The sequence below is a fragment of the Rutilus rutilus genome, assembly GCF_951802725.1.
Source record: "Rutilus rutilus genome assembly, chromosome: 17".
In the NCBI taxonomy this organism is placed as follows: domain Eukaryota; kingdom Metazoa; phylum Chordata; class Actinopteri; order Cypriniformes; family Leuciscidae; genus Rutilus; species Rutilus rutilus.
In genome coordinates, this window is record NC_140230.1 from 23,666,161 (window position 1) to 23,679,451 (window position 13,291).

At 37.3% G+C, this 13,291-nt stretch overlaps 1 protein-coding gene across 11 annotated transcripts in view; it reads right to left on the bottom strand.

Moving 5' to 3' along the window:
* The window catches only part of ptk2ab (protein tyrosine kinase 2ab), a 62,889-nt gene that overhangs the window by 42,084 nt on the left and 7,514 nt on the right, over positions 1 to 13,291 (bottom strand). For 4 of the 11 annotated variants that reach the window (XM_084385137.1, XM_084385135.1, XM_084385136.1 and 1 more), the window contains exons 1-2: positions 4,131 to 4,327; positions 1,313 to 1,539 (exon numbers count right to left, since the gene is read on the bottom strand). In XM_084385137.1, the coding sequence (XP_084241263.1) occupies positions 1,313 to 1,539; positions 4,131 to 4,251 (348 nt within the window). In that variant the 5' untranslated portion in view covers positions 4,252 to 4,327. Of the gene's footprint in view, positions 1 to 1,312; positions 1,540 to 4,130; positions 4,328 to 10,226; positions 10,841 to 13,007; positions 13,035 to 13,291 lie in introns of those variants that run through there. The other 7 variants (XM_084385132.1, XM_084385142.1, XM_084385141.1 and 4 more) reach the window with 5 other exon arrangements.

Sequence of the window (13,291 nt, forward strand, 5' to 3'; positions counted from 1 at the left end):
CAGAAGGAATCACTCACATGACCTGTGCACTTGTAATGACACATCAAGGATGTTAAGAGGCTAAAAGCAGGTTTAAAACTTGCCCCATTGAAGTCAACAGGGTGCACATTTTAAAAAGAGGATAACTTGGTGTAGGCAACACTGATTTTTGTCGTTGTTCTCTGTACTGACAGCACTCCAAATGTACAAAAAAATGAGCTCAATGTTAAAATTGACCGGAGTTCTCCTTTAACAATAAGGAAAGCATGTAACCAATAATTACTGATTTACCAAAAAAGCTAATATGATGACCTATCTATTGTCTGTTTGCATTTAATAATGACAATATGACTGTAATTCTATTGCTAGTTTTGGAAAGAAAAATTATATTATTGAATAATAAAAAATTATAGCCTGATACCAATAACATACATTTTCCAATGGCCATTCCTAACAATGGTGTCTCTTACTCATACTTATCTTAATATGGATTATTTTTATGTTATGGATGAGAACCAACATGATGGCTGAAATTAATCTATATAATGTTTTTGCAATGTTTTTTAAAGCAAAAGATAATAAGAATATTATTAATAAGAATAAGAATAATAAGAATAAGAAAAGGTCACATACAGAATTCGACGACAAGGTGACCATACGTCCTCTTTTTTCCAGACATGTCCTTATTTTTCGGAACTTAAATCATCCAGCCAGGATTTCCCACTTTTCTCAAATATCTTGGCTTTGTTTTCGTATTGACATGCTCTCAACAGTCGACATACATTCTATGTATGCATATTTGCATTTATTTGACTGTTCTCTGTAGATCCGGCATTCTTGCACACAACAATTGGCCGATTACCTTGAGCAAGCGTAACACCGGATTCACTGATTACAGCTTTCACACTGGGAGCGTGAGCTGTGGTGTCGCATCCCAGAATTTAAAAAACGCCTTGATCTGTGTGTATGTGTGAAACTAGTGTAAAAAGCAAACTAACAATGAATAATACTTGTTTTATAAATGGCAGTTAATGTTATATAATACATTATTAACATTTAAGTTGCATATATAGTATATTTTTTAACCTAGATTCAAGATTCCTACAGCACTAAATAACATAATATAATGTAAACAATTTCAGTTTTTACCAAATAGTAATAGGCCCCCCATTAAATAACATAACACCCTAACCCTAATATTATCAGTCTCAATAAGACCATGACATTGCATTTCTCTCTCCTGGATGAAAACGATATGGTCATCCCTAAAAGTTCTGTATTGTGTATCCTGGAGAACAAATTAGTGGGTGACCCAGTCGATCTGCGGACTCACCCTGACATCAGTTGAGTCCCCGTGTCGGATGTTGCTGGACCAGGTGCAGGGTTCACTACTGCTCTCGAAGTAGTGGAAGACTCTGAGCACGCGCTCCAGAGCCCCTGCCGTCCGCTCCATCCCTGCGCTGAAGCGAGGCTTGACCCCCTGGTTCAGGGCATGGGTCAGGTTGGGGTCCAGGTAAGCCGCTGCCATGGCTTTGGTGGGTGCTAACTGTCTGTCATATTCTGCAGAGAACAAATTTATATATATATAATTTTATAAATAATGAAATATTCCCATTTAAGTAATTAAGTAAGGGATAATGTACATCCAGCCAGGTGGTTCTCTCAAAATTACCCCCGACAGGATGATGAGGATCTTGATCAGCCTGAAGGGGGTTATTTTGAGAGAACCACCGGCTGGATGTACATTATCCCGCTTATTACACGGCTACTTGCCACATAAGTAAATAATTAGACATGAAATATTGATCGGAGTTGAAATATTTTATTAGGCTTTAAAAGCACAGCTTCCGCGGAGAGAGCAGTTGCAGCGCGGCAAGTTCAAACTAAACGGACATACGGTATACAGTCATTCATATCAATTATTAAACAGCATTTCGTCACATAAATAATTATGGGGACAAGACATATTGATTTCAGATTAAACTGTTTTAAAATCGTACCTGTTTGTATCTCATAATAATAATGTACAAAACAATAGTCACAAAATGATACTGGAAGGCATAATTAAATAACTACACAAAATATTGATTCGACTGAGTTTTAATATTTTATTAGCTCACCAAACACAAAACTTCCACGAAGAAAAAACATTCCTAGCAGGCGTATAGCACTGCTGACTTCAGTAACCCGGATGAGCCTGCGTTATCTGTTTTGAGCGGTTGTTATCTGGGAATAACATACCGTTGGATGGCGCTATTGACCAATCAGAATCAAGTAGGCTATTCCACAGAGCCGTGTAATAACATTAGTTAACTACATTTGTTAATGTGAACTTACATTGAAAAGTGTTACAATTATTATTATTATAAGAAACATGTCTAAATCCTTTATCGTTACATAACAATTGATTATTATAATAGGGGCTTTCGCACTGGAGGAACCTTTTCATAGCTCCTAGAACTATTGGCAGAAGTACCCGGATTTTGCCGTGTTCGCACCGCAGGAACTAGGAACGATTTTAGTTCCCCTAGGAACGGTTTCCTGGTTGTTTTCGCACCGCCAGTAGGAAATCTGAATTTGTTGTTGTGATTTTTATTTTGACGGCGCGGTGGACCTTTGTTTTGACGGCGCTTTTGAACGCCAGAGTGCACACAGTGCTCGCATTCTCCGTGTTCATTAGTTTACGATATGTCTAACAGTCCTGTCTAATACTTTATTCGATAGAACTGTTATACATAGAAAGTAGACAGTGATGAAAAGTTATTAGTGTATGCCGTATGGTTGATATCCAATGTCGCTAACTGAGCAGAAATACATAATCATGTTTGGCTTGGTCCCCTCAAAGTTGCGTTGGATTTTCTCCTTAGCGTAAAGGTTAAGAGGCCCATCTATCCGTTTTACACTCTACCCATTTTATAACTGTTTTCTGTGTTCGTCAAGTTAATTTCTGGAGTAAATAATAATCTGCAAATTATAATCTGTGTTTACACTGCCTTTTAAAAATGGTGGGTGCTGGTGTTTCGCGTGCGTTCGGCCAATCAGCGTACACTCATGACTCAGATAGCTCCTATAGTGCTGGGTTAGACCCTACTCTGAAGTAGGAGCTAAATTAGTTCCTCCAAAAGGAGTTCCTAGAACCATTAGTTCTCGGGGAACCACCCTAGTGGCTAGTTGCTAGAACTATTCGGTGCGAAAGCCCCTAATATCATTGGTTCTGATAATCAATCAAATGGAAAAAGCTTGCAGGAACACCCACAATTTAATATTTTTAGTGTTTGGGAAAGCTATAGTAGTGAATATTCTTTTTCAGAATAGAAAGAAAAGAAAAATACATTTAACAGAGCACAAAACATTTACATCCATTGCAAAACACATAGATAAAGCAAAACACACTGACAAAAAACAATGAAAGCTCTTAGTCGAGTCGCTTCAGAGGTGTCACCTGAACACAACTACTGAGGCAATGAACGACAGCGATGCAATTCCAAAGCTTTGGATCAACGCTGATAAAGCTGAAGGGCTGATCAGCACAATATTTACAGCAGGATACTGCAGACGCTAACAGGAGGTTGGACTCCTAGGAGGAAATAAAGGAAAAGGTCCAGACACCAACACCTCAGAGGGACAGATGTCTCCTGCAAGCATGCCAGACGAGTGGCCTTGGGGACTATGATAATGTCAGATATTCTGCCAAAAAAGCTTCAAGTACAACAATCCACGATCGCAAACTACAGCATTCCAAAGCCGCAAGGTCAACACCACAATGGCTGACTGTTTCACGTCAGCTAAATCAGCTCAAAACATTCCCACGATTTGTCTGCAGCTCTATTATGATGGTTAACAGCTAAGCATATTGGTCATTATAGTAAAATAAACCCTGAACAAAGCAGATGAGTGGTCAGTTGCCTTGGACATCATTCATTATTTCACCAATCAGTTTCAAGCATTCCACAGAGATACTGGTATATAATAACTACCTAATCTATAAATAACTCGAAAAATGATATGACGTTAAACAAAATTAAGGTAACCAACACAATAATCCCTGCAAATGGGAAATTAAATCAGTGTGAAACAACCGGTAAGTGCAAAAGACCCATTTTCTAGCAGTTTTTAAGTTAGTTTTAGTTCATTTTGAACTCCTCTCCTACCTTTTCTGAAGAAGGGCCAGCAGGTACACGCCAGCGCAGATCTCAATAGTTCAGGGCTCAAACGGCCCTCTAAAAACAGAAACAATGAACTGACGCAAGCACTAAAGTGCAAAGCACACATACACTTTGGTGGGTCCAAAGGACGTCAACAAAACGTTAAATCCACGTTGAACATCATGTCAGTCTTTTGGTAGACATTTCGGACACAAATTCCAGCCCTCACATATTCAAACAGACAATACATTTTAGTAGCTTCCTCTGTGTGACATCACATCCTGCTTATCATAATGTGTCCAGACTGGCCCATGGTTCACGTAACCGGTGATACAGTTCCTGTGCGTTTGCCCTGAGGAGACCAGGAGAATACACAACACTTCCTGACAAGACGATCATGAGTCAAAGACCTGGATTCAACGGCCCTAAAATCACAACACTCGAGTTAAACCAGCTAATAGACTGCATTCACTCGCACCGGCCTACATACACACACACACGAATGTACACTCGCCCACAAGTAAACACACGTGGTTCAATGGGACCTTGGTCAGGAGGAGGAGTTCACACACATAACTGACTGATAACAAAGGCACCTAGCATTTACAGTTAATTCAAACTCTAGCAAATATCATCTGAATGTTGTATTTCTGCTACATTCTGTGACATAATAAAACATACAAATTATTTGGATTACTGTCTTGGACAATCGTTTGGAAGAGTCAAAGTGGGGGAGTCAAAAATATCAAAAACAACAGCTGTAAGCCAACGGAACTCAAATTTCAAATCTTTTGCTTGAGCCTGAACTGTTATGAATCCTGACACTTAATATGGCCACAAGAGCTTGCACGGTAACACCTGAGAATATTATATTTAGCTGTGCTATTTCCATAGAGGAAATAGGTCCAGTGGCATTACATTGAATCAAACAAGCAAAATTACTGAAAGGTAGTTTCACTGTGCATAAGATTATTCAGATGAATGTCCTTGACTGAATCAGAGGCAAGAGAGAGAAGCTTTGTTTCAGTACTTGATGCGTTCAGTAGGATTTTCCAAAATCTCAGTCATACAGTAGCCAGAATGGTTATCAATTTCCCCCTAAATACTTCCCTCTCTTATTGGACTGCAGCCTAAACAAAAGATCCGTGATACAAAACTTTAAAATGCAACTTAAACGTGTACAGCATTTCAAATGTCAGATGTGTATTATGGATTATGGTTGCTCAAAAGAACATGGCAAATGATGAGACAGAAACTCTGATCACAACATCTGTGTTCATAACAATTTATGCCCTAAGTCTAAACCAGGCTTGTGCACAATTCAGAATTGAATTGAGAATGACTCCTTAATTCCAATTCAATTCTTGAATTTGAATTGAATTTGAATTGATGTCAAAAACAGGATCTAGAATTACAATTCGAATTTGAATTAAAGGAAGCAGAATTGCAATTCAACAAAAATTCAAAGAAATTCATATACATATTTTAAGTGAAGTGTTTAACAATGAAGCTTTACAGTATATGTCAGATATGATTGCATTATAAATTATATTAGTTTGTACAGATTACTTTAAAAGGATATGTTTTCCCCTAGCAATGAATGTTAAAAGCACTAGTCACAGAACAAATAATTAAGTTTGATTTATTGTAATTGTAATTTTGTGGAACATGATGGAACATGACTCCATTTCCCAGAATGCTTTACTTTAACCAAATATTTAAAATGGTTGCTAAATAATTTGAGGTGGACATTTGTTTGAAAGCACAATTTGATGGGCAACACTGGACTTTTTAAGTTTCAGAAGTCCCTTACAACTTCACTCTGCACCTGTTGAGAGAATCTTTAGTGTTGCAGGAAAGATATTCAGACCAGAACGGTGCAGACTCAATGAAAAAACATTTGAGGAGCTATTGAGAATGAGATGCAACAGTGTTGCTCAGTAATTTTTTTTGCATTTGGAATAAATGATAACTGCATTTACAACAACTTTGTGTTTGTGTGATTACTTTGAAATGAAATGAAAATTACATTGGAACAAAACTAATTAAACAACATTGAGGGGGTAATTTATTTCAAGAATTTGATCAATATCTATTTTAGAACAAAATGTATGCAGGGTTGAGGAGTAAATAGTTACGTGAAATGAAATTTCTGTTATTAAATTACAAAATTAATGTAATTGTATTTAGTTGTATTACTGACGTAAAATGTTTAATTCAATTAGTTACTAATCAACTTAAAACGAAATTGCTTTGCATTGATAAAGTTGTCCAAATAAAGTAATCCAAACCACATCTATAATGGGTAACTAATAACAGTAAGCAATAACATTTCCAAAGTAACCTTCCTAACACTGAATGCATGCAAGACTCAATACATTCTTTCTGTTGTGTGACTGTGTGGAATTGCTTTGAATTGCCATGAATTTAATTCCACTTCCTGTCATTCCAATTCAAATTCAATTCAATGTCCTGTGGGGCGGAGTAAATTCAATTCAAATTCCAATTCATGAATTGAATGGAGGCCAATTCTGAAATTCTGAATTTTGCACAAGCCTGGTCTAAACTGAAGCCAAAGCCGAAGCCGAAGTCAAAGCAAAGCAAAAACAAAAACAAAACAAAATTTGACCACACATGCTAAAACTACATAATTTAGATCAAACTAAAGTCATTGCTTAGACACATTGGTGTCATACTGCACTCATTTTAGTACGCATGTGCTGTGCCTTCACCTTATCTTTCTCCCAGCAATAGTCTTTTCAAAGAACTCAATCTCTGAGAGACTGGACACCACACAAAAAGCTCCAGTATCTGAGCTCAAGAAACGTAAGCTGAGACCATCTGATAGTGAGAGTGGTCTCTTTCAATATCTCTTTCTCACTTAAGGTTTATTTCACTGGCTCCTCCACAGCTATAGGTTAAACTTAGAAGATGACTAAAGAGACTCTTTTCATGGGGTAATTCTGCACAGACCCATAGGTAGAGGATTCGGTCTCCTCTCACAAGATGACATCAATAGACATACAGATTCTTTGCAGCAAACACACGCCTCGAAGACAGGAATGGTTTATCCCAATTCCAACTCAATTTCTTTACAGACAGGAGCTGGAAGGAAAAAGAGAAAGAGAGAGAGACTGACATTTATTTGCCTTATTAGATCTCAAACCCTTGGACATGAGAAAGGTGTGACAAAAGAAAAGGTGTAGTTTTCATCTCTCTTTTCTTGTTCCTCTTCATGTACTTTTGCCCTGGACATAGCGTTCACTGTGTCCTCATTTCTTTGCCCTTGGCTAACAGAGGTCAGTTTCCAACTTTTTATGTGTAATACACCGTATTGCTACTAAATCTACACTGAAAAATATGATTTTGCTGCTTGTTCAAATTACTTAATTAAAATGAGCTAATGTAACACAATTGCTATACATTTTGTCCTAACTTAACTGCATTGGGTTCAATCCACTTAAATTTAAAATTGAAGTTTACTTAATCCATTTGTGTTGAGATTACGCAATTGATTTTTGTTGCTTTAACTGAAACTGGACGGAGGATTTTTATTCCCCAGCATGCTTTGCACATGGCTGGATCAGGAGAGTAAATGTTGAAATGAAGTGTTATTTTATGTGTTTTTGAGTGAATGGAAAGACCTGGTAATGTTTAATGTTCAGTAAATTTTGACATTTAAAGGAGTTTCTGTTAAGCTGAAGGTTTTATGGTAACCATTGTGCTGAAGAGTAGAGCTTATGGTTAGGTTGTGAATGGCTATATGTACAAAGACCATAATGAATGATGCTGTGTCTAATGAGCAACAGCTTTGCTAATGCCGGTGCAGAAACAAGTATCTTCCATCTTTTAATTCTAGGCTACAACATAACTGAATGTCAAATAAAAACAGGTCTTTTCCATTTACTCAAAAACACAGACTTGAATATTGGAATCACTCAATATATTAGATTTGATAGCTAAAAAAAAAAAAAAAAAACTAAGTTCAACAAAAAATATGTTTAAAATGAAGTTACATACATTTTTTGTAACCACTTGCATTAAAAAAAAAACACACACTACTAATTATCATCTTTTAATGGCTATAAAATCTGTATTTGGTGCACAGAAAAAGGAAACTGTCTGATTGTGGTGGAGAGAAGCTAGCCATGCAGGAGGTCTGATTGTATCTATGGCCTGGACAGTTAGAGAGAAAAAAAAAAAAAAAAAAAAAAAATGATGTTTGATAAATGAAATTTATGATAAAATAATACAATTACAATTTCGAGTGCAGCTTGAGTGGCAGTGGGCAGCAAACTGCAATCGCTGTGTGAAATGGGCCCAAGAGTAAATGTGAGAAAAGAATTGAAAGTGGCTGTCAAGCTGTGTGCCTTTGGTATATTCATTTGTAAAGGCATATAATCTCCAATTAACACCAGTATTGCTGAGATTTGATTAACTCAGCTATAAACAAATGGTGATTTCCCAGCAATTAGATAAGTATGTGCTGTAGGAAAGCTAATATCGGGAATGCCTATTAGCCAGTAAAATAAATACAATAAAATACAAGTGTAAATATTTCTGCATCAGTACCATGCATCAGCCACACAATGAAACTCACAGATCTCACTGACAATAAATAACGATATATTTGGTATTTTCGTATGAGCCAAGCTTCCAACATACACAGTGTAGCTCAGGTGGGAATTCACCCCTCAGTAATGAAGCTACGCTCCACCTACATGACTGCTCTTGCACTGATGTCAGCGGAGAGATAATCAGGCTCTCTGATTGTTCATTAAACTCAGCCTAATGAGTTGGAGCTCATAGACAGTGAGTTGATTTCTCAGTCCTATAATACAGAAAAGATCCTTCGAAACTCCCTGCTCCAGTGGGGCTGCTTTTCATTGAAACCATGTCAAAAAATAATTAATAATTGAAAGAAATAAGCAAATTTTAATATCTTTGCCCAGACTTGTACACGGGACAACAGTATAAATCAACTTTTGGAATCAGGAAGGGTAAACATAGGCATACAGGCCACACATTCAGTGGCAAATGCAAGTAAAAAATAATCTTTGGTCCGTGAATAAAATAAAAATTTGTCAAAATTAAAATCTGACCCTTGCTCATGTAAGTGATGTGCGATACAAATTTAAGACTAAACTGCCTAGTCTGGTACTATACACTACTGTTCAAAAGTTTGGGGTCAGTACGATTTTTTTTTTTTAAAGAAATTAATACTTCTATTCAGCAAGGATAAATTAATTTGATCAAAACAGACAGTAAAGACATTCATAATGTTACAAAAGATTTCTATTTCAAATAAATGCACTTTATGAAAAAGAAAATCAAAGGTTCCACAAAAATATTACATTTACAACATTGATAATATTAAGAAATGTCTATTGAGCACCAACCCAGATTTTTAGAATGATTTCTGAAGAAACCTGGAGTAACATTTAATTTTACAATATTAATTCATGTATTTACTGTATTTTTAATCAAATAAATACAGCTTTAGTGAGCATAAGATACTTACATTTTTTCAAAAAAAATAAATAAAATTTTGAACAGTAGTCTAATCCATTTAGCAAAATAAATTGAAGGTCTAACAGGTTGTCGACTCCGGTATAAACTAAGGCTGGAATGGCCAACTATCTCACAATACATTACACAAAATATCATAGACAGATCATGATTGATACTTCACCAAACACGAGTGAGTGAATCTCTTGTGCTATTGGCTTCACTTTTATCTCGTACCATAAATAAAACTACTCTAAAACATGAAGGACTGATGCAATATTGTGTGGAAAAATAAGTGCAATAAACAATGTAAGACTGTAGCGGCACAGCCCTACAAATATAGATGATGTGCTAGAAGGCATCTGCCGAGATATTAAACTAAACCCAATTCAAAAGCACTTCTATTGAGAGCAAATACCACAATAAAGGACAGTAGCAAAAACCTAGAGACGAAAACCACTGAGAGGTCATATCGGACCTCCTACACCTTTCTCCTCAACCTCCTTTAAATCAATACTCCACATCCTGTAAAACAGATCGAGCGTGAAACAGTATCGTGGAAGCGGTTTGCAGTGCTGTATGTGGGTGACATACTTGGCAGAGGGGGAGGGTAGGAGTAAACGCTGGCTCCTCGTGCCCAGCACAGCGGGAAGGGATTGCAGCCGCTGCTCTCCATCCGCTGGCCTCCTCTCTCGTCTCTCTCCCAGGCCCAGCGGCTCTCCGACTCCCTGACACAGTCATAGGGAGCAGGGGGTGACCCCGGCCCACCGCAACGCACTTTGACCAGGCCACCAGGGATGGCCCTCAAAGGCTTGTGGCGGGGCGTAGTGCGAGGTCACAGGAAGGTGATTGGTCAGCTGACGGATGCTCTAATCCAGAAGTGCGAAAACATGAAGTGATCCAGAAGACCATGTGGTAATGGGAAAGAGGGTGGACGCCAGGTAGATATGCAAGGTGTGCTGGTCTTGTTTTCGAAAACCACTAACAAGAGCAGTGGAAAAACATCCAAAAGTGACCGGGAAATCCCACAGCTGTCCGGAGTATTCCAGAGAATGGATGCGGCAGGCAAGGCTGGAGGAAAAGCAGAAATGTCGACAAGAATAATCCTCACATGCTAAAATGCTTCCTTTTAGCTGCCTTTCTGAGGTTCATCTAGATTAAGAGAGACTGCGGTGACGGCGTGTGTAAGTTTCACAATCCGGCAGAGTGTGTCAGGAGAGAAAGTATGTGTAACAGGGAGGGATGAGAGAGAGAGAGAATCAGGCCAACTGAAATGAGAGGAGGGGCCTCTTTAAATATGCTAATGAGTCCTATGAAACCAACTGCTATTGGCTGACCAGTTTGTGTTTACAAAACACAGACCACCAAGCTAAAAGAAGCAGCCGAGCAGGTTTTTCAGGGTCAGGGTTTGACCAGGATTATTCAGTTGGGCGGTCCGGCTTCCGTTTACATTCTCGGCATCGTGTTGCACATTTAAATACAAAGCATTATCGTTTCGAAGAACCCCTAATCACCTCATGAATAATGATAGAAATGTTATATTGTATGCTTCATCAAGAGGCTGTCTGTGGCTCTTCAGGACAGCTGTGGAGTTTCATGTAGAGAGCGACTTGAAGGAATGTCCGTCAGCTACCTGACAAAGGCTAAAGGAAGGAAGCCTGTTTCCTGTTTTTGACAACAGCCCATACTTGCAGAGATGCACATAAATAAACGATGAAACATCGCTGCAAATGTAGCTAAAGTTTTTTTTTAGCAAACAAGTGCATCATCAAGCTTTGCAATTTACATAACTTCAACACTGTTTTTCATGTTGAAGAACTCTCTATAAGGTACTATGGCAATGTACTGAAGAAATAGTTCAGAAGTTGTGTAATCCCAAACATACCTTTTCAGATTACAAACTACAGCTAACTGAAACGGTTCTGTGCTATTTACTATACAAACACAAAAAATATATCAGAGATTTACCATAATTCAGTCTGTAATGGCATTGTCTATATCTAAAATGAAAGATACAATGCAGACGATATCACGATTTAATGATAGTAGTAAATAACATCCACAAAAAAAAATATATCTGAATTTTACTGAAAAACCTTTTTAAAAATCAGTAAAAAAAAAAATAAGACAGCAGATTCTCTTTGATTCTCTTCAGTTTATATTTGTATTATATTTTATATAATAATTGGTTCACACCTTTTTAATGATAATTCAAACTATTTCTTTATTTGTGAACAAAGTAGTGTTATTTGGCTTGATAAAATGTGCACTTCCAATGTAAAACAAATCTCTAGAATTGATATTCAATCTATCTATCTATCTATCTATCTATCTATCTATCTATCTATCTATCTATCTATCTATCTATCTATCTATCTATCTATATATATATATATATATATATAACTATTAAGAGAGTGCTGAAAAGAGAATGGAGAAATGCTGACCACTTGTCTTTTATGGATAAATACAGTGATGATGATCAAAACAGACAAAGGTCAAGAAACTTAGTAGAGGAAGAACAGTTCTTCCTGACCTGTACGGAGTACAGTACAAGACCTGTACCAGCAGATTTATGCATTATTTTGTTATAATTTAACTTACCGTTTGATTTCAAAGCATATAATGCAGAAAATAATTTGCTGTTGTTATTTAAAGAGTTTCACCTTGCCATGTTTGCCAGAGATATTCATTACCATTCCAAGCACTCGTTCCCTATAGGGAGGGCAAACAGGTCATTTCCTGCTATACTAACCGCATTCTCAAATATCAGCTAATAGGCCCCATTTTGTGCTTAATAATGGTCTCCATAGATGCCAAACAGACACACAGGAACCCTACTGTCTAAAAAGGCCCTCCTTCCTTCCAACAGTAATGCCCTTGGTGATGGAAAGAAACAAGGTTAAAAATATGAAGCATCAGCTGATTGGTTGGGCATCTTGAATCTGATCCACAGAAAACTATGAATGAAGATGCACCAGCAAACCACACATCTAGACTTGAACAACACTCCCTCAACAAGGGTATGAGCAAAAACATATACAAAACAAAAAGAAAGAAAAAAAACTCCAAAGCTTGAGAGTTTACAGCATTAAAAAGTGTTTTTACATAAATGAATAATACATCAAATGAGAAAAGCTGGTTATGGGGGGAATTAAAATGCAGCTCCATTGTCATATGGGCAGCCCAAAGGCAGCTGACAGGCTTTGGAACAGAATGTACTGATCTGCTTTATAGGAGAACACGCTCTACTCAATTCACATTCAGTAAATGGTGGATTAAGGTTAGGTTGACATTTCCCCCCCCTCCGATCAATTTGAAATCCATTTCAGAGAGAAAGCGAGAAAGGGAAAGTAAAAGGGAAAGTTGTCTTACCTGCATAATATGATATCCTTGAAATATCTGCAAAAAAATAACAGAATCATATTAGAGTTTATACAGTTGCAGAAATAATCTTCATTATACAAAAGCATTGGATGTATGTTTAAGCACAAGTGTGTGTATAGAGAGCCCTCTAGCTGTCAACTGCTCTGGTAATCTACACATTCAACTTCAACTTCAAATCACCAACTACAGTCAAGACTATGTGTTTATGTGCACGTAATGATAAATGCATCTGAAACAACCACTGACACAGAAAAGGAAAACAAACAGGGAAA